Consider the following 18,805-nt stretch of genomic DNA (forward strand, 5'->3'; position numbering starts at 1 on the left):
GAAAATATTATTAAAACAGCAACACTGGCCGACTGGCATCGAACATAGCAACGGTGTTAACAAGCATAGCAATTGCAGAAATAATTTACTTCCTTGGCGGATGGAAATGTTTTCATCACTGAATTGGCTTAGACGGTTTTGCCAAGCACTGCAAGGGAAAACAACAAACCGAGTTTGAATCCCCCATTAGACAAATGGACTGCAAGGTCGGATACATGAATTTTAGATTATACTGTAAAAAAATAAGTAAAACGTGATGCCGAGTATGAAATGCAAAGAATTATGTATGAGATCAAGAGAAGATTGACAAGTTGACCGCCAAATTGGTTGCATCCAACCTCCTCTCTCCCAATATGGGTCCATTTGTGTGAGAGAGAGTGATAAGATAAAAGAGAAGAAAAAAATTGACAATGAAGAAAAAGTATATGATGGAACAAATTTACCTTACAAGAAGTGGTAGGTCTGAGGAAAGTCTGTGTAGAGCCTTTAAACTTGAGAAATGAGTCCTACTAAAGAAGATGTTAGCCATAATGATTTGAAAGTGCCTCTGGAAGAAGACTTTATACTTTCTGATGGATTGGTTTTCAAACCATTCCAGGAACTCAACTCGGCTGGACAAGTGAGTTCTCCATGATATCCTTTAAAGTCATTCTTAGGCAATTACTCAATTAACATAGCACTTATGCTGCGTAACTCCAAGGCCCAGTTTCTTTCAATAATCCTTCAATACCTGTTTAATCTTATCCAAAAGGGGACCCACCTTTCGGTGAGCAGCAACTGTAAATTGCACACGATTGGACATGCAGCTTCTCAATTGTAACTCTTATCTGTCAAATGGATTATGAAAGCAGGACCCTTGACACCTATGCTTCTGCATCCAAATGAGTGCGGTCTAAGTCAATTTTTGCATTCTGCTTTACAGTGAATACAAGCCTGGTATGTTGGTATCATATTCAAGAATCTACTCTTCCATATCGTCTCTGCCTTTGCTCAAATGATTGTAAAGCCTTTACAAACTCCGATTCCCCAAAATCAGGCCAATGTGACTCTGTGAAGTATAGCTCAGTATATGCCAACTGCCACAGTAAGAAGTTACTTACTCTCAGCTCACCACTGGTCCGTATAAGTAGGTCAGGATGTGGCATCTCTGTACAATTTGTTTGCAGTTCTTGCTCTATCAAAAATTCATTGATGTCTTCGGGTTCAACAAGACCATCTTTAACCTTCACTGCAATGTTTCGGCAAGCTTGCACAATGTCATACTTCCCACTATAGCTAACTGCTACAATCAGTTGGAGTCCTGAATTATTCTTTGTCCTCTGCTCAGCATCAGCTATCAGTTCTTTTAGGGACACCGGAAGCTTGGAAGAATCCCCAATAATTGAAAGCCGAATGTTTTTCCTATTGAAAAGTGTCAAATTAACTGAATTTTCATGCTACAAGCCATAAAATGTTAAAGACAGATCTCTAAGTAGAAGGAAGAGCAAATGGCAAAAGTAATGTAGAGCATTGTGTTGGAGAGTCCGAGTTAGCTAGGTAAGATAGCTGATGATATGTGGCAGCAGGGACTCAATGACGCTGATTATAGTGATAAGCAGTGCTTGAAGATTGAAAAGATAAGGAAGAGAAGGATCCGGATAGGTTCCAAAAGTATAGGAAAAATTATAGGAGTTATGCTATGTACCATATCTAATCTAACTTTCGTATCCTACTCAAAATTGGATTGTACCCCATCTCCTAAAAGTTAGGATCAGTTAACGTAGCAGCATGTATAAATATAGGTTCTCTACTGTAACGACCCGTTCCCGGGTTTATGCCATTATTGATATTTATTTTAGATTGGTGAAGATATATATATATATATATTTTGTTTTTATTTATTAAAATGGAAAGAAAAATGGAAATAGAAAAAGGAAATGGCAAAGTTGTGATATGGTGCAAGAGCAAGGGCAAAATGGGAAGAATGGAGAAATATATAAGCAATCTTGATTTCAATTCTCTTCATTCTCGTTCTTCTCTTCTTCTTGCCTTCTTCAAGTTCTATCTTCTTTGAAATTAAGCTTTAGGAAGAGATTTGGTGGAGGAAATTAGAGGGCTTTTACTTGGAAGCTTGAGGATCTTCTTCTTCTCCACTTAAATCACCCATTGAAGCAAAGGCAAGCTCCTTCTTGTTCTCCATCCTTTCTTTTTTGTTGGATGTAAGTTCTCTCCCTTCTTTTCTTCTAAAAGTAAGTTCTAAACTCTCTTTGCTTTCTTTTGAATCCCTTGGCTTTGATGTTTTTCAAGAAAAGCTTGGTTTTGAAAGCCATGTAGAAATGGTTGTAACTCTCTCAAATCCCTTGTTTTATTTCCTTTGTTTCATTTGGGTCTTGAAATAGAGGTTGTAGTACCCTTTTTGAATGAGGGATTATGGTGGAATTGGAGTATTGGAAGGTTTGGAAGGGGTTTGAAGGGTTTTGGGGGTGTTTTGTTCGTCATTTTTGGGTTCTGGAGGTTCAACAGTTGACTCTAGGGTGTTGGGAGTCGACTTTTCATGAAGGGTTCTCGGCTAGGTCGACTCTGGGCATGTGACAGTCGACTTTGCCTCGAGAGTCGACTCCCGAGTGTCGAAAGTCGACTGCCGCGGTAGGCTGCATTGCGCACCTGTATGGTTTTTACCATAACTTTTTCTATAGATATCCGATTGACGAACCGTTTGAAGCGTTGTAAACTAGACTCGATAGGCTTCGTTTTGGTATATAATTCAACCCATTTGGCCAACATTTGAGTAGTCTATTATTGTGAGCTTTGAAGGGTTCGATTCTCCCTTCTGTTTGTTGTGGAATGAAGCTAGGTTGTTGTGGTAGGTTCTCATAGAGGTTGCTATGGCCAAGTTTATGTGTAAATGATCATTTTATATTCAGTTCATGGTCAGTTCATATGCATGCAAGAGCTTGGGATATGCATTGGGGGGTTTCACGTGACTGAGTGCTTGTCACACGACCATGATATTTACTTGCTAGTTGTTAAGCACGAGCATTTGCATTTGGCGTGTGATTTACTAGTTGGGCAAGGCTTGGCGGGATGCTTGGCTTATGGGGGCTTTGTATCCTGTCCAGTCTATTATGCCACCCTCTTACGTGTTGCATTTACATGAGTCTTGGCGCCGGTTTTGAGATACAGCTGTACGGTGTCGGGCTTTCCCGAACCGAGTTATTAAGGATGCCTCGGCGTGCCTAGCTTTTTATTTTGGACGCTTATGCGTTCCAGCGAGTGTGGTCGCTCCCACTCGAGCGAGCTTTGGCTCGTAGTTCAGAGATAGTTGCTTTCAGAGCAGTAGCAGGTTTGTTATTAGGACTTGGGTGCTAATGCATTTCTTATTTGGGCCCCAAGATCCAGTATGTGAGCATTGTTACTTTTCAGTTGATACCTGCTTCATTTTATGATTGTACATGGCATGTTATGCATGAGTTATAGTTTGTTATGTACTTGAGAGGTAAGTGTACTCTTAGTGCCTATTCTTTGTGCCTTCCTTTCTTATGAGCTTACTGAGTCATTTGAACTCACCTTGTTTCTCTTCATTCTAGGTAAAGGCAAGGACCCGGTCATAGGCGAGTCTAGCGGTTCCCGACTTATGGGTTAGACGGTGTACAGGGCCATGCAGACCTAGCAGTGTCAGCCTGGGGTCTCTTTTGTGCATTTTGTCGCTTCTAGACTATATTTTTCTTTAGTTTATTTCGGTCTGTATGGATTGTATTTATTTGTGTGGCCAGTGTGCTAGTGATGTATGTTATGCATGCCCGGGCTATGTAAGCCTAGAGATCAGCTGTTGTATAGCAGATTGAGGTTTTGAAATGCATGCCAAGATGGCAAGTTTCTTTTCTCAGTTTTCTTTTGATAATTATTAGCAGCATGCATGACAGGTCCTTTGAGATCAGGTTGCCTCTAATTTAGTAGGGCACCCGCTCTGGTTCTTTGGGGACCTGGGTGGGGGCCTTACATCTATAGTATATACATTAAGAGTTTGATTTCTCTCCTAAACTCAGTTTAATCCTAGGGTATTCTGTTCATGGTATCAGAGCTCGGTTCATTCTAGCCAGAATATCCAGATAACATGGCTGCTTCAAACCCTGAGAATCCAGCCCCTACATCTGCAGAATCGTCTCACTTCCAATCCTCAACTTGCAGCAACTCTGGCTGCAGCAATCCCTACAAGTACCCTATCAACTGATAGCCACACCTTGTAGATTACACAACACAGATTGAATGGAAGAAACTTCTGGGAATGGTTTCAATCAGTTATGCTGGTAATCAAGGGCAAGGGAAAAATTGGCTATCTATAAGGAGCTGTTCCAACTCCACCAAAGGATACCAGTGAATATCAAAGATGGGAGGCAGAGAATTCAATAATTATGGCATGGCTCATAAACTCAATGGAGTCGAAGATAGGCCGAACCTATCTCTTCTACAAGACTGATAAGGAGGTGTGGGATGCTGTCCACAAGATCTAATCTGATCTTGAAAACACAGCCCAGTGTTTTGAGATTAAATTAGCCATTAGAATCACTAAACAAGGTAGTCTTGGAGTTACTGAATATTACAATAACCTGATGGAGTTATGGTTCTATGATCTAAGTTGGGAGTGCTCTATTGATTGTAAAAAATACAGCAAGATGCTGGAGAAGGAAATGATTTTTGATTTTCTCCAAGGACTCAACTCCGATTTAGATGAGGTCTGGGGACGCCTACTTGGTGCCAAACCACTTCCATCATTCCGAGAAGTATTCACAGAGGTTAGGAGAGAAGGAAGCAGGAAGAGAGTGATGCTTACAGCAACATAACCAAGTGCAGGTTCTGCCCTTGCTACAACCAAAAGAGAAGACAATCCTACGGACAAACAATGGTGTGAACATTGTAATAAGCCCTATCACACAAATAATACACGCTGGAAATTACACGGGAAGCCAGCAAACTAGAAACCCAGGAATCAAAGAGAGAAAGAAAGGCCACCTTATACAACAACAAGTGCTCCTACACTTGAAAGAGATATGAGTTTGAATTTAACTACTGAACAGGTGGAATTCCTACAGAAGCTATAGAATTGTACTCATATTGCAAAAGATTTAGATGTCTCAGCAGCTAATCCCTCAGCATCTATGGCCCAAAAAGGTAATCTGAAATTTTCCTTATTAACTAGGAAGATGAATGGAAGTTATTGGGTTGTAGACACCGGTGCATCTGACCATATGACTAGATTTACAACCATACTTGAGCAATTTCAGCCTAGAGATAAGGAATTGACTGTATTGATGGCAGATGACATTATGTCCTTAGTTATGGGGCAAGGGAATGTTTGTGTATTGGTTTGCAACTTAAATCTGTTTTATATGTGTCAAATTTAAAGTGTAACTTGCTGTTTGTTAGCAAGTTAACAAAGGATATGGATTGCATTGTAATCTTTCTTCCCTCTTATTGTATTTTTCAAGATCAATTCTCAGGGAAGACGATTGGTAGTGCTGAGAAAAAGAATAGGCTCTATTAGGTTTTAGACAACAAGGCTCCCCCTAATCAGTTAACTCATAGGCTCTCTCTCATTATTTTTCATATTTGAAATGTTTGTATCCAGATTTATTCATCAAAAAAGAGAAAGTAGTGCTTCAATGTGAACATAGCATTCTTGAAACACACAACACTTATCAAGCTAATCCTTACACACCTTCTAAACCCTTTCGCTTGATACATAACAACATTTGGGGACCAACAAGAGTTCCAAGCTTGACTGGTGCCCAATAATTTGTCACCTTTATTGATAACCATACTAGGTGTGCTGGGCTTATCTCATGAAAGAAAAATATGAGATATGTGTTATTTTTCAAAGCGTTCATAAATTAATTCTTAATGTGTTTCATTCCTCTATTTGTATCCTTAGGACTGATAATGGCTGTGAGTATTTCTCCAATCCTTTTACCCAATACCCTACTACCCATAGGATTTTTCATCAAAGCACTTGCCCCTATACTCTTCAACAAAATGGGGTGGTTAAGAGAAAAAATCACTATTTACTTGGAAGTGGCTAGGAGTAAACAAGGTATCCTAATTTCTCAAAAAAAAAAAATATTTTTGATCTCCTAAAAGATATAGGAATGCTGGGATGTAAGCCGAGGTATACACCTCTAGAAAGGAATTGAAAATACTTGATAAATGATAGTGATCCTCCTGTTGATAAAGGGAGGTATTAAAGAATAGTTGGGAGGTTGATTTATCTTTCTTTAACTGGCATGGATATTACTTGTACTGTGAGTATTGTGAGCCAATTCATGCATTCACCTACTCAACAACATTTAATAGCAGTTTACCACAATTTAAGATATCTAGAAGGAACACTAGCGAAGGGACTTTTGTTCCAAAACAGAGATGAAATAGGAGCTGAAGGCTTTGTTGATGCTGACTGGGCAAGATCTGTGATGGATAGCTGATCAACATCAGGTTTTTGTACCAAATTATGGGGGAATCTAGTCACTTGGAGGAGTAAAAAACAATCAGTGGTAGCACAAAGCAGTGCAGAAGTAGAATTTAGGGCAATTGCCTAAGCTATTTGTGAGTTGATTTGGTTAGTTAGGCTAATGGAAGACATACAAATGCCTCTAACCCTACCAACAAAGCTTTATAGTGATAGCCAGCTATAAGCATCGTTAATAATCCCATACAGCATAACAGAATGAAACATGTCAGGATCGATAGAAGTTTTATTCAAAGGGAAATTAAAGGAGGAGGAATAAAATTAACCTATATTCCTACAGCAAGTCAAAAGGCCAAGGGCAAAGCCAGAAATTTTTATCTGGGTGGGCAAAAATCAAATAATAAAAAAATTTAAAATAATATAATATTAAAAATATATATTAATAAATTACTATAATTGTTCTCGACTCGTTTTAACATTTTGATAACATCGTATAATGACATCATTATTAATTTCATTAAATATATTATTGTTAATATACACAATTAAACTATCATTTAACCATTAATCTCTAATTCAATTGCGTAGTTGGGTCTTGACAAGTTTCATGACAGAAAATACTCTTTCTACTGGAGCAGTAGCAACAAGGAAAATTAATGCTAGTGTCACAAGTCTATAAACTAATGAATACACATCATTTTTCTTCGTCACTACTAACTTTTGTGCAAGATTACTAAGGCCCCGTAATCCTTCAAAAACAATTTTGATTTAAATTTCATCTATCCAAATTCAGAGATTACAGAGACAAGCTATGAGCGATGAGACTTAGACAAGTAGAAATCAAAAACATTTTTAATCTACAATCCACATCATTCATTAACAAATCAAAATTAGGAAAATAAGCTAAATCACTTTTAATCTACTTTAAAAACATCAAAATGTCAAAAAATAAATGAACTAATAAGGAGATTTTGCCTGTAGTTAGGGGTGTTAAAAATAACTGACAAACCGCAAAAATCGACCGCACCGCAAGATTTTTTTGGGGGAGCGGTTCAGCACAATTTGAGAAATCATCAAACCATGAGATTTGCACTTTGAAGATTTCTCAATTCAGTTAAAAACTGAACAGCCCGAGTAGTGTGCTTAAGAAAAATTAAGAAAATTGAAAATCCATCTTCAATACTCCCTAACTTGTTAACAAAATTTGAGAGATAAAAAGAAAATGTCAAAGAAATTTGAGAGATAAAAAGAAACCAGAATGCAAATCGAAAAAAATAAAAAATGAAGGAAAGGTTAGAGAATGTGAGAAGGAGATATGATATTTAGGATGAATTACAATTATACGTAAAATTACCATAATAACCTAAGCTTTCAAAATTTTTTAAACCAAAAGATTAGATGGGGGGCAAAAATGTAAACTCAAAATAAATATAATAAATTTTAAAAAAATTTTGTTTGAGCATTTTGGGGGGGGGGGGGGGGGGGAATCGACCCCCCTGCCCCCATGGTGGATCCGCCCCTGCAAGAGGCAAATGTGCTTACAAAAGCCATATCAAGACTAGGTTTTGAAACACTCATTAACAAGCTGGGAATGAGAGATATCTATTCACTAGCTTGAGTGGGGTTGTTGGAGAGTCCGAGTTAGCTAGATAAGATAGCTGACGATATGTGGCAGCAGGGGACTCAATGATCGTATGCTGATTATAGAGATAAGCAGTGCTTGAAGATTGAAAAGATAAGGAAGAGAAGGATCCAGATAGGTTCCAAAAGTATAGGAAAAATTATAGGAGTTATGCTATGTACCATATTTAATCTACCTTTGTATCCTACTCAAAATTGGATTGCACCCTATCTCCTAAAAGTTAGGATCAGTTAACCTAGCACCATGTATAAATATAGGTTCTCTACAGTAAATACATTAAGAGTTTGATTTCTCTCCTAAACTTAGTTTAATCCTAGGGTTTTCTACCTAGGTTATCTTATTCTGTTCACATTGCAACCTAAAACAAACAGGAATGACAATTTCAAAATGCCGCAACAAGGTGTCAGATCCTTAAGAGCTGACAGGAATTCTCCAGAATTCTGAGAATAATACTAGAAAATTGTAGAAGCCGTTTGAGAAAGAGGGGGAAACGAGAGAATTGGGGGAGAGAGAGAAGAGAATTGAGGGAGAATTCAATGAGATTTCAATTCAAATTCTTGATGTTTCAATACAAGGGGAAATGGGTCCTTATATAGTGGATCCCACGGCTAGTTCCCACTTCCCGCCAATCCATACATTCTATTTACATTATCATCCCTTCTAGAATGGTTCTAACTACCTCTAACTCCCCTTACATGATATTCCCGATTCTACCCTCGTCTCTAGATCATGACACAAGGCATAGCATGTTACCAAGATTTGGCTTCAGTATTGGTTTCCAACACAGATACCAGTGAAATAAATAATGGAGAGACTTTTAAATTTGAGATTTCCTACTTGGTCAATAGAAACCTGACAAGATGAAATCACATTAATAAGTAAACTCTGCCTGCAAAGAACAACCAAAAATGGAAGGATGAAAAAAAGTATATGCATGCACTTTAGTTGATATTGGACTGCATAACCATACTATTTTGGATGGTATAGATCAAAAGACCAGACAGCAAAACCAGCAGGCACTCTCTCCCATATGATTCAACATATTCCTTACGAGGTACAAAATTGTGCCACAAGAAACAAGTAAACAGTTGGTTGGTTTTTTTTTGGATAACTAAGAAAGGAGGGTGAAGTTGCAGAGAGCTACTTTTTGCATTCATTCTTTCTTACATATATGAAATAGTGAGTCATGCTACATGTACATCATTTTTGTACATCTTGGGCTACACAAGGTGTATCAATGACAAAAATACCCTGCGCCTTTCCATGCGCCTCACGCGCCTCTATGCGCCTCAGAGGGATATTTTTGTCATTGATACACCTTTGTGTAGCCCAAGGTGTACACAAAGGTGTACCAATAGCATTTTCCATGAAATAGTACAAGATAAATATCAAGTCAACACCAACTCTGGCAGCAGAAAATATCAAGTCAACACCAACTCTGGCAGCAGACTGTCTGCCTGCTGTTTGTCTCCCATAAATTAAGCTTTACCACATATTGGTATAAGCCTCTAGAGTCATACATTTAAAGAGCAAAATATCAGTATTTTAAATACAACAAAATATCAAAAATCTGGTTTGACAGCAAATGTGGCATAGCCTTCAACAAAGGTTGTTTAAACATATTGTGCTTTATGAACATGGGCTTCGGTTGTTTATTCTACCACTTTTCTTAAATACACTTTTTAATAAATCAAATTTATTGATAAAGTGCAAAAATGCGGAAAGCCATGTAAAAGAGCTCCGCCAAAGACAAAAATCCAATACCTAGATATATATGGAATGCACAGCCCTACCCCTGCCCCCCCCCCCCCCCCAAAAAAAAAAAAAAAATAATAATAATAATAAAAATAATAAAAAATAAATAATAATAAAAATAAAAAATAAACCACCACCACCACCGACAGGAAAAAATGAAGAAAAAGAAAATGATTCTCTTAAAACATAACACTACTCAATTCCTCGAAAGCTCTTCAGTTCTTTCTTATGGAAGAACTTGCATTACACAAAGTAGCCAGGTTCCGAGTACATTGACCTTTCTTAGACAAATTGTTCCACCATCCAGAGAAGAGAGCCTCCACTAAAGGTATTATCTATTCAATCCCAAAATAGAGATAACTATTGCTCCAAATGTCTCTAGTCACTGTATAATGAACAAGAAGGAGATTCATGAATCACATCAAGAAGAAGATTTGAAGGAAATCCAGACAACAGAAGAAAGGAAAGAGAAAAGAATTGAGAAGGAAATAGGAGAGAGAAGCAATAATAATCTCAAGGCTCAACAATCAAAATCTCAAAAATCCACACTTCTGAGATATTTATATAATTAAAAAAAACCACCAAACTAGGAATCCTAATCCAAGAAACAAAAATCAAACATGTCTAATCCTCTAAAGTCTCTCTTTCTTTCTTTTCTTTTTCCCCCAAACAAATCTTCTAAAGTTTCTAAGTAGATAAGATCCTAAAACAACTATAGAATTCTAAACTTTAAAAATACAAAATCCTAAAAATAAAGAAAGTTGTTTGATACTTTTTCAACATTTCCAACTTTCCTGTTTCTACTAAAGACGAAGTGATTATAAGAGAGATAGACGAAGTGATTATAAGAGAGATAGCCAAAGTAGGTTAGCTACAAAGAGGATTGATAATAGTCAATACAATATCTTTGATGCAGCATCCCTTCAAACTTCTCCACCACTTCTTTCCAAAAAATTTTGGACTTGTGGGTAGACCAAAGGGAAGGACCAGACAGAGAGACATCAAAGGTTGTAAGAAATGTTGCCTCAAGATTACTTGGTTGTCATGATGCAAAATAAAAAGACCATTTATTGCATCCAAATAAAGCAATTTAGGAATATCTATAGAATGGGAGAAAGGGAAGTGGTATTTCCACACACTTGGGATGCCCTCCCTTACAGGGGCTCCTGTCGCTCAATCCCACAATTTTCGACATGGAGGTAAATCTGAGTCTGATCCACAGTGGTTGAGCAGGAAGTGGATTCAAATCTAAGAACCCAGGCCACCCACCACTCCCTACTGACCACTGGGGCAACCCTAGGGGACGTATTCCCACACACTTTATTAATATGAATCAGTAATATTTATACAAGAAGCTTCCTCAAAATTCTCCTAAGATTTAGAACTAGATTACAACCCTATTATCTAGGACTAGATGTTATTCTACTAGATTACAACATTAAAAGATAATACAAAGATAATCTAAGAAATATCTAAAAAATAATACAAGATAATACAAAGCAAAATAAATAAAGCAAAATAACAAAAATAAATAGAAAGATGATAATTGATAATCTTCAAGGCTCGGCCCGATTTTATTTTATTTCTTTAACACTCCCTCTCAAGCTAGGGAGTGGATGTCAATCACTCTCAGCTTACACACTAAGGCTTCAAACTAAGTACTATGGAGACCTTTGGTAAGGACATATGCCACTTGTTGAGTAGATGGAACATAGGAAATCTGCAAGAGACTTGTATCCAATTTTTCTTTTAAGAAATGCCTATCAATCTCAATATGCTTTGTTTTTTCATGCTGCACCGGATTGTGGGCTATGCTTATAACCAATTGATTATCTCCCAAAAGTTCAATTGGCCTTGGCATTGAAATTTTTAAATCTTCTAGAATGATCTTAACCCATAAGAGTTCACACACACCTAGAGCCATAGTTCTGAACTCAGCCTCAGCACTTGATCTAGCCACCACCCCTTGTTTTTTACTCCTCTAGGATATCAAATTCCCTCCTAGGAATATACAATACCCAGTTGTGGATCTTCGGTCAACTAAAAAACCACCATAATTAGCATTTGTATAGCCTTGAAGCCTCAAGTCTTTCCCAGGAGTAAATAGAATCCCTTTTCCAGGTGTAGCTTTGAGACAACATAGAATCTTCCTAACTGCCTATGTTTCTCATTAGGATCATGCATGAACTGACTGACTAGGTTGACAACAAAGGATATGTTAGGCCTAGTGTGTGCTAGGTATATTAATCGCCCTACCAAGTGCTGAAATCTCCCCTTGTCTACCTCTTGACCACCTTTATTTGCTTGCAATTTTGTATTGGGATCTACTAGTATCTGTCCCCCTTTTAATAAACTAGTTTCATCAAGCAAATCCAAAACATATTTTCTTTGTGACATAAAAATGCCTTCCTTTGAGTGATCTACTTCAATGCCTAGGAAGTACCTTAATTGGCCAAGGTCTTTGATTTCAAATTCTCGAGCTAAGTTGTGCTTTAGACAACCCTGTTCAACTGTATCATTCCCTATCACCACAATATCATCCACATGTACAAATAAAGTCGTTACCTTCTCTCCTTGATGCTTGATAAATAGAGTACGATCCCCTTAGCTTTGGTGGTATCCCAGAGATAACATGGCCTTTGAGAATCTGCCAAACCACGCACGTAGGGATTGGTTGAGCCCATATAGGGCTTTCTTAAGTTTACAAAACTGATTTTTTCCATCTCCTTTACGCTGAAAACTTGGAAGTATTTCCATAAAGACATCTTCTTCTAAATCCCCGTGTAAGAAGGCATTCTTGACATCAAATTGTTGCAATTTCCAACCAAATTTAGTTGTCAATGCTATAAGAATTCTAACAGTAGTCATTCTGGCCACAGGAGCAAATATTTCTAAATAATCAAATACCATAAGAATGAGTGTAGCCTTTGGCAACTAGGCATGCCTTATACCTGTTAAGTGTTCCATCTGCCTTGTATTTGACATTAAAAATCCACCTGCACCCCACTGGTTTTGCATCCCTTGGTCTAGGAACTAGCTCCCAAGTATGGTTTCTTTCTTCCATCATGGCTTTTTTCTAATTGTTGTCTTTTATAGCCTCTTCCACTGATTTAAGAATAGCAATTGAATCCAATGATGCTAGAAAGCTCCAGTGGTTAGGGGATAAGCGGTGGTAGGATAAGAAGTTGGACAATGGGTGCTTGGCGCACGTTCTAACGCCTTTCCGAATGGCAATTGGTATGTCTAGATTTGTATATTTCGGTTGAGTTTGAGATGGGTTAGAAGTGTTGGTAGAGTCCTCACCATGTGAAATTTTCAAGCTAGTGTCAGGGACTGATGATGGGTTTGGCTCCAATTCTTCAATGGGCTGCCTTCTCTTGTAAATATAGGGAGAGCCTTTGTATCTTATAGGAGAACTAAGCCTCGAGTGAGCCTGTTCAGTAGGAAAATCAGATGGCAGAGGTTAAGATGACAAAATAGGATTGGGATCTTGTGAAGGGAGACTCTGACTGGATGTTACTGTTTCAAGACTAGGGTTGAGAAATTCCCAATCCATATCAACTTGTCCAATGACATCTGTTTTTCCTATCTAGAATTGGAGTAAAGTATGGCTGTGATTCACTGAATGTGATATCTTTAGAGCTATAAAAATTTCGAGTGATAGGGTGATAGCATTTATACCCCTTTTGTGTTGGAGAATATCCAAGGAAGATACACTAAAGGGCCCTAGGGTCCAATTTGTCTCTATGGATTTCGAGTATGTGAATAAAACACACACATCCAAACACTTTTAAGGGTAAATGAGTATGAAGATTGAGGTTTGAAAAGAAACAAGCTAGACATTGGAAAGGACTTTGACCATTAAGAATCCTAGATGACACCCTATTAATGACAAAGGTGGCTGTCAACACTGCCTCCTCCCAAAAATATTTTGGTACATGATGATGGTGAAGGAGGGTTCAAGTGACATTGAGAAGATGTCGCATCTTTCTCTCTTCCACCCCATTTTGTTAGAGTGTATCAATGCAAGATGACTCATGGATGATTCATTTTTGTTGAAAATAAGTATGCAAGTTAGTATTGAAATAATCCCTTGCATTGTCCATTCTAAACCGTTTTATAGGAGTACCAAATTGGGTTTGAATCATTTTTGCAAAATGTGATTAACACTAACCCAATGGCAGCCTTATCTTTTAGAAGAAATACCCAACACATGTGAGTACAATCATCGATAAATGAGATGAACCATTTTGCCCCAGAACAATTAGGTATTTTGGATGGTCCCCAAACATCAAAGTGAATCAAATTGAAAGGTTTTGAAGATAACTGGTTACTAATTGGAAATGAGACTCGATGATGTTTAGCAACAATACATTCATCACACCTAAAGCTACTAGGATCTAAAGACTTAAACAAATCTGAAAATAATTGTTCTAAGACTCCAAATGGAGGATGGCCTAACCTAAAATGGTGTAACTAAATAGAAGACAAATTAGAGGCTGACTGGGAGGAGAAGGCCACAAGTTGTTGTTGTCTCTTTGCAAGAACAATCACTCTCCTCGTCCAAGAGATAGAGCCTATTCCAAACCTTAGCCACACAAATCATCTTTCCCGTTTCCTTGTCCTGAAACTTACACATTGAAGGTGAAAAAATAGCCAAATAGTTAAGATCTTTGGTTAGTTTATGTATAGAGATTAAACTAGTAGCTAAGGTTGGGACATGAAGAACCTGTTAAGGTGAAGCTGTGGGTTTAATGACACTCTACCTTTTCCAGAGATAGGGATAGTTGTTCCATTTGCAATGGTGATATGTTTGGTAGGTTCAAGGGTTTCATAGGTTTCAAAACAATGGATATTAGGAGTCATATGATCCGTAGCTCCTGAATCAAGTACCCAAATGCTATTCTTATTAGATTTAGAAGTTGTAAAAGTTGTATAGGAAAGAGTATTACCTTGCTGCACTAAGGAGCATGAGGCTCCATCTTGGAACTTTTGGAGAAAGGCCTTCAGCTTGCCTAACTCCTCGGTATTTAATTGAGTTAGATCAGCCGCTGATTCTCCTTAATCAGCTTCTTCTTCTAGATTCTCCTTAATCAGCCTCGGGGTTTCATATTTTTGAAGCCTCCAATCCTACTCAAGACCACTTCCTTACCATGTAATTTGAAACAAGTTTCCCTGGTGTGTCGAGGCTTTTTGAAATAGCTACACCATTGTCCATCACGATTAAAGCTAGCACCTCAATTTTGAAAAACAAGTCCAAGTCTTCCAGGGTTCTGAAAACCTGATTTTCCAGCCTTCTTTCCTCTTCCTTCTTGCTTACTGATGATCAGTGTTGATCCCTCGGTGCTAGGCTCAGTTAGCATTGCATATCTTCGATTTTCCTCACTCCTTATAATAGCAAAAACTTCATTTAAATTTGGGAGTTTGTCCTTACCAAGAACCTGCACCCTTACTTGGTCAAATTCATGGTTGAGCCCAACTAGGAATTCCACAATCCGGTCTCTCTCAATTATTTGATTGAGAGTTGCAGCATCCTCTTAGCACACCATCTTGATGGCTTGATATTGGTCAAGCTCCAACCATAAGCTCTTCATTTGGTTGTAATATTCGGTCACTATCAACTGCCCTAGTTTGGTGGAGTTGATCTTTGTTTTCACTTCAAAAATCATGGAGGCATCTTTAACCTTGGAGAAGGTCTGTTGGACTGTCTCCCAGATTTCTTTGGTTGTTCTTAGGAACATAAAATTCCTACTTATGTCCGATTGCATTGCACTCCACAACCAGGACATAATCCTTGAGTCCTCCAAATCCCATACAGTGAAGGATGGATCTGTGAAGCTTAGGAAGAAAACCTTAATTGTCAATATGTATATACCATTCATTAAACTCATAGACTATACACCTATATGTATACAAAATACAACGGGCCATGGGCCACGAGCTCTAACATAAGATTAACTCTAGGTGTACTACATAACTACAACCATATAACTCAACACTCCCCCTCAAACTGTAGCATATATATCATATACACCAAGCTTGCTATAAATGTACTCAATTCGAGGACTCCTGAGAGACTTAGTGAAGACATCTACTAACTGGTCATTGGAGTTGACAAAATCTGTGATAATACAGCCAGATAAAATCTTCTCTTAGATGAAGTGACAATCTATCTCGATATATTTGGTCTTTTTATGAAAGACTGGATTACAAGCAATATGTAATGCAGTTTGATTGTCGCAAATTAATCTCATCTGTGATATCTCCCCAAACTTGAGCTCTTAAAGCAATTGTTTTAACCAGATAAATTCACACATTACCAAGGCCATAGCATGATATTATGCTTCTGCACTTGACCTAGCAACAACCTGTTGCTTCTTATTTTTCCAAGATACTAGGTTTCCTCCAACTAGAACACAATATCCTAAAATAGACCGTCTATCAGAGGGAGAACCTGCCCAATCAGCATTAGAATATCCGACTATTAGAGTATGACCTCTGTCCTCATACAATAGTCCTCTACTTGGAGCTCCCTTAATATACTTGAGAATTCGGACTATCGTATCCCAGTGGCTATCGCAAGGAGATTGTAAAAACTGACTAATAACACTGACTAAGAAAGAAATGTCTGAGCGAGTGATAGTAAGATAATTAAGTTTTCCGACTAGCCTGCGGTATCTCCTAGGATCAGCAAGAGGCTCCCCTTGTCTTGGTAAGAGCTTTACATTAGGGTCTATAGGAAAATCTATAGGTTTACAATCAAGCATTCCAGTTTCTTTTAGAATGTCTAACACATACTTTCGTTGAGAGATAACAACACCAGAACTAGACTGAGCAACTTCTATGCTAAGAAAGTATTTAAGTATCCCCAAGTCTTTAGTCTGAAAACGATGGAAAAGATGTTTCTTCAACTGAACAATACCATCCTGATCATCACCTGTAATAACAATATCATCCACATAGACAACCAAGTATATACCTCTCCTGTGATATGTGTTTATAAAAAACCGAATGATCAGACTCGCTACGAGTCATACCAAAGTCTTGAATGACAGCACTGAAGCGACTAAATCAGGCTCAAGGAGACTGCTTCAACCCATATAGTGAGCGAAGGAGTTTACAAACCAGCCTAGACTCCCCTTGAGCAACAAATCCAGGAGATTGTTCCATATAAATCTCCTCCTAAAGCTCACCATGTAAGAAGGCATCCTTAATGTCCAACTGATACAACGGCCAGTGGCGAATAACTGCTATAGAGAGAAACAAACTCACAGAGAACATCTTAGCAATAGGGGAAAAAGTGTCATCATAGTCAAGACTATAAACCTGAGTATACTCATTGGCAACCAAACGGGCCTTAAGGCAATCAACTTTCCCATTAGGACCCACCTTGACAATATAGATCCACCAACAGTCGACAAGAGATTTCCCTCGGGGTAAAGGAACCAAATTCCAAGTACCATTGGAATGCAAAGTAGTCATCTCATCCACCATTGCTTGTCGCCACCATAGATCAGAAAGTGCCTCACGAACAGTCTTAGATATTGAAATAGAGGATAAGGAAGACACAAAAGCACAAAAAAGAGACGAGAGACCGTTATAGTTATGAAAATTATAAATGGGGTGCGGATTGCGAGAAGAACGAGTACCTTTCTGAAGGGCAATAGGAAACAGATCCTCAGAAAGCAGGACCATAGCAGGTGGAGAGACTGGAGCAGGATGTGAGATAGCAGGAGTCGCTGAAGTAGTAGGAGAAATTGGAGAAGGTGCAGGAACAACATCTCCACCGGGAGGAAACCGAGGCTGATGATGCCGATGATAAACCTGCAATGGGGTAGAAGAAGGAACAGGGAGAATAGGAGCAGGAGGACTCGAGGGAAGAGGAATTGCCTCAGAAATGGGTTAACACTCGGAATGAGGCGAAGAGTAAAAAGGAGACGACTCAAAGAAGGTAACATCCACCGAAAAAAAATAGCAGCGAGTGTTAGGAGTAACACCGATAACCCTTTTGAAGGCGAGAGTAACCAAGAAAAATGCACTTGATGGACCGAGCAAATAATTTATCTTGACTTGGAGACAGGTTATGGATAAAGCAGACGCAACCAAAGACACGGGAAGGAAGAATATATAATGGTTGATCAAGAAACAAGAGAGAGTGATGAATCTAGTGCTGAAGAACCGAGGAGGGCATCCTGTTAATGAGATAGCAAGCATGGAGGACAACTTCAGCCCAAAAGTGAAAGGGGACATGATGATGTAGAAGAAGAGTACGAGCAGTTTCAATCAAATGTCTATTTTTATGCTCAGCAACCCCATTCTGTTGTGGTGTATATGCACAAGACGACTGATGCAAGAACCCTTGAGAAGACACAAAGGTAGTAAAAGGAATAGAAAAATACTCAGGGGCATTGTCATTGCGCAACACTTGAACAGAGGTATGAAATTACATTTTGATATCAGCACAAAAAGATTCAAAAATTGAGAATAACTCAGAACGATTTTTTATTAAATATAACCATGTGCAACGAAAATAATCGTCGATAAATGTTACAAAATATTGAAAACCCAAAACAGACACAACACGACTAGGACCCCAGACATCGGAATGAACTAAAGGAAACAGGAACACAGCCTGATTATTGACACGCTTTGGAAACGAAGTGTGAGACTGTTTTCTAAGTTGACAAGACTCACATCCGACGCCAATCATCTATCCCGTACTGCGATCCTGGATCATCAAAGATGATAGAACAATTTAAGGCATGCGTAAGTTTACTAACAGAGACAAGATTAAAGGGACAATAAGGAAGATAAATGATAGAATCTAAAGGTAGAGAAGGTAAGGGTTTGGCAGTGCCAATAGCTTTAGCAACCGCTTTGGACCCATTGGCTAATGTTATAGAAGGTAAAGAAATAGAATTAGTAAAATGAGAGAACAAATGGGGATTACCAAAGATATGGTTAGAAGC

At 38.3% G+C, this 18,805-nt stretch overlaps 1 protein-coding gene across 1 annotated transcript in view; it reads right to left on the reverse strand.

Annotated features, from left to right (window-relative positions):
* The window catches only part of LOC127789155 (cis-prenyltransferase 4, chloroplastic-like), a 46,394-nt gene continuing 27,589 nt past the window's right edge, over positions 1–18,805 (reverse strand). Inside the window, exons 3-4 of the mRNA XM_052317957.1 lie at positions 444–1,401; positions 1–148 (exon numbers count right to left, since the gene is read on the reverse strand). Coding sequence (XP_052173917.1) covers positions 954–1,401 — 448 coding nt within the window. The 3' untranslated portion in view covers positions 1–148; positions 444–953. The remainder of the gene's footprint in view (positions 149–443; positions 1,402–18,805) is intronic.

The sequence above is a fragment of the Diospyros lotus genome, chromosome 13, assembly GCF_014633365.1.
Source record: "Diospyros lotus cultivar Yz01 chromosome 13, ASM1463336v1, whole genome shotgun sequence".
NCBI lineage: Eukaryota > Viridiplantae > Streptophyta > Magnoliopsida > Ericales > Ebenaceae > Diospyros > Diospyros lotus.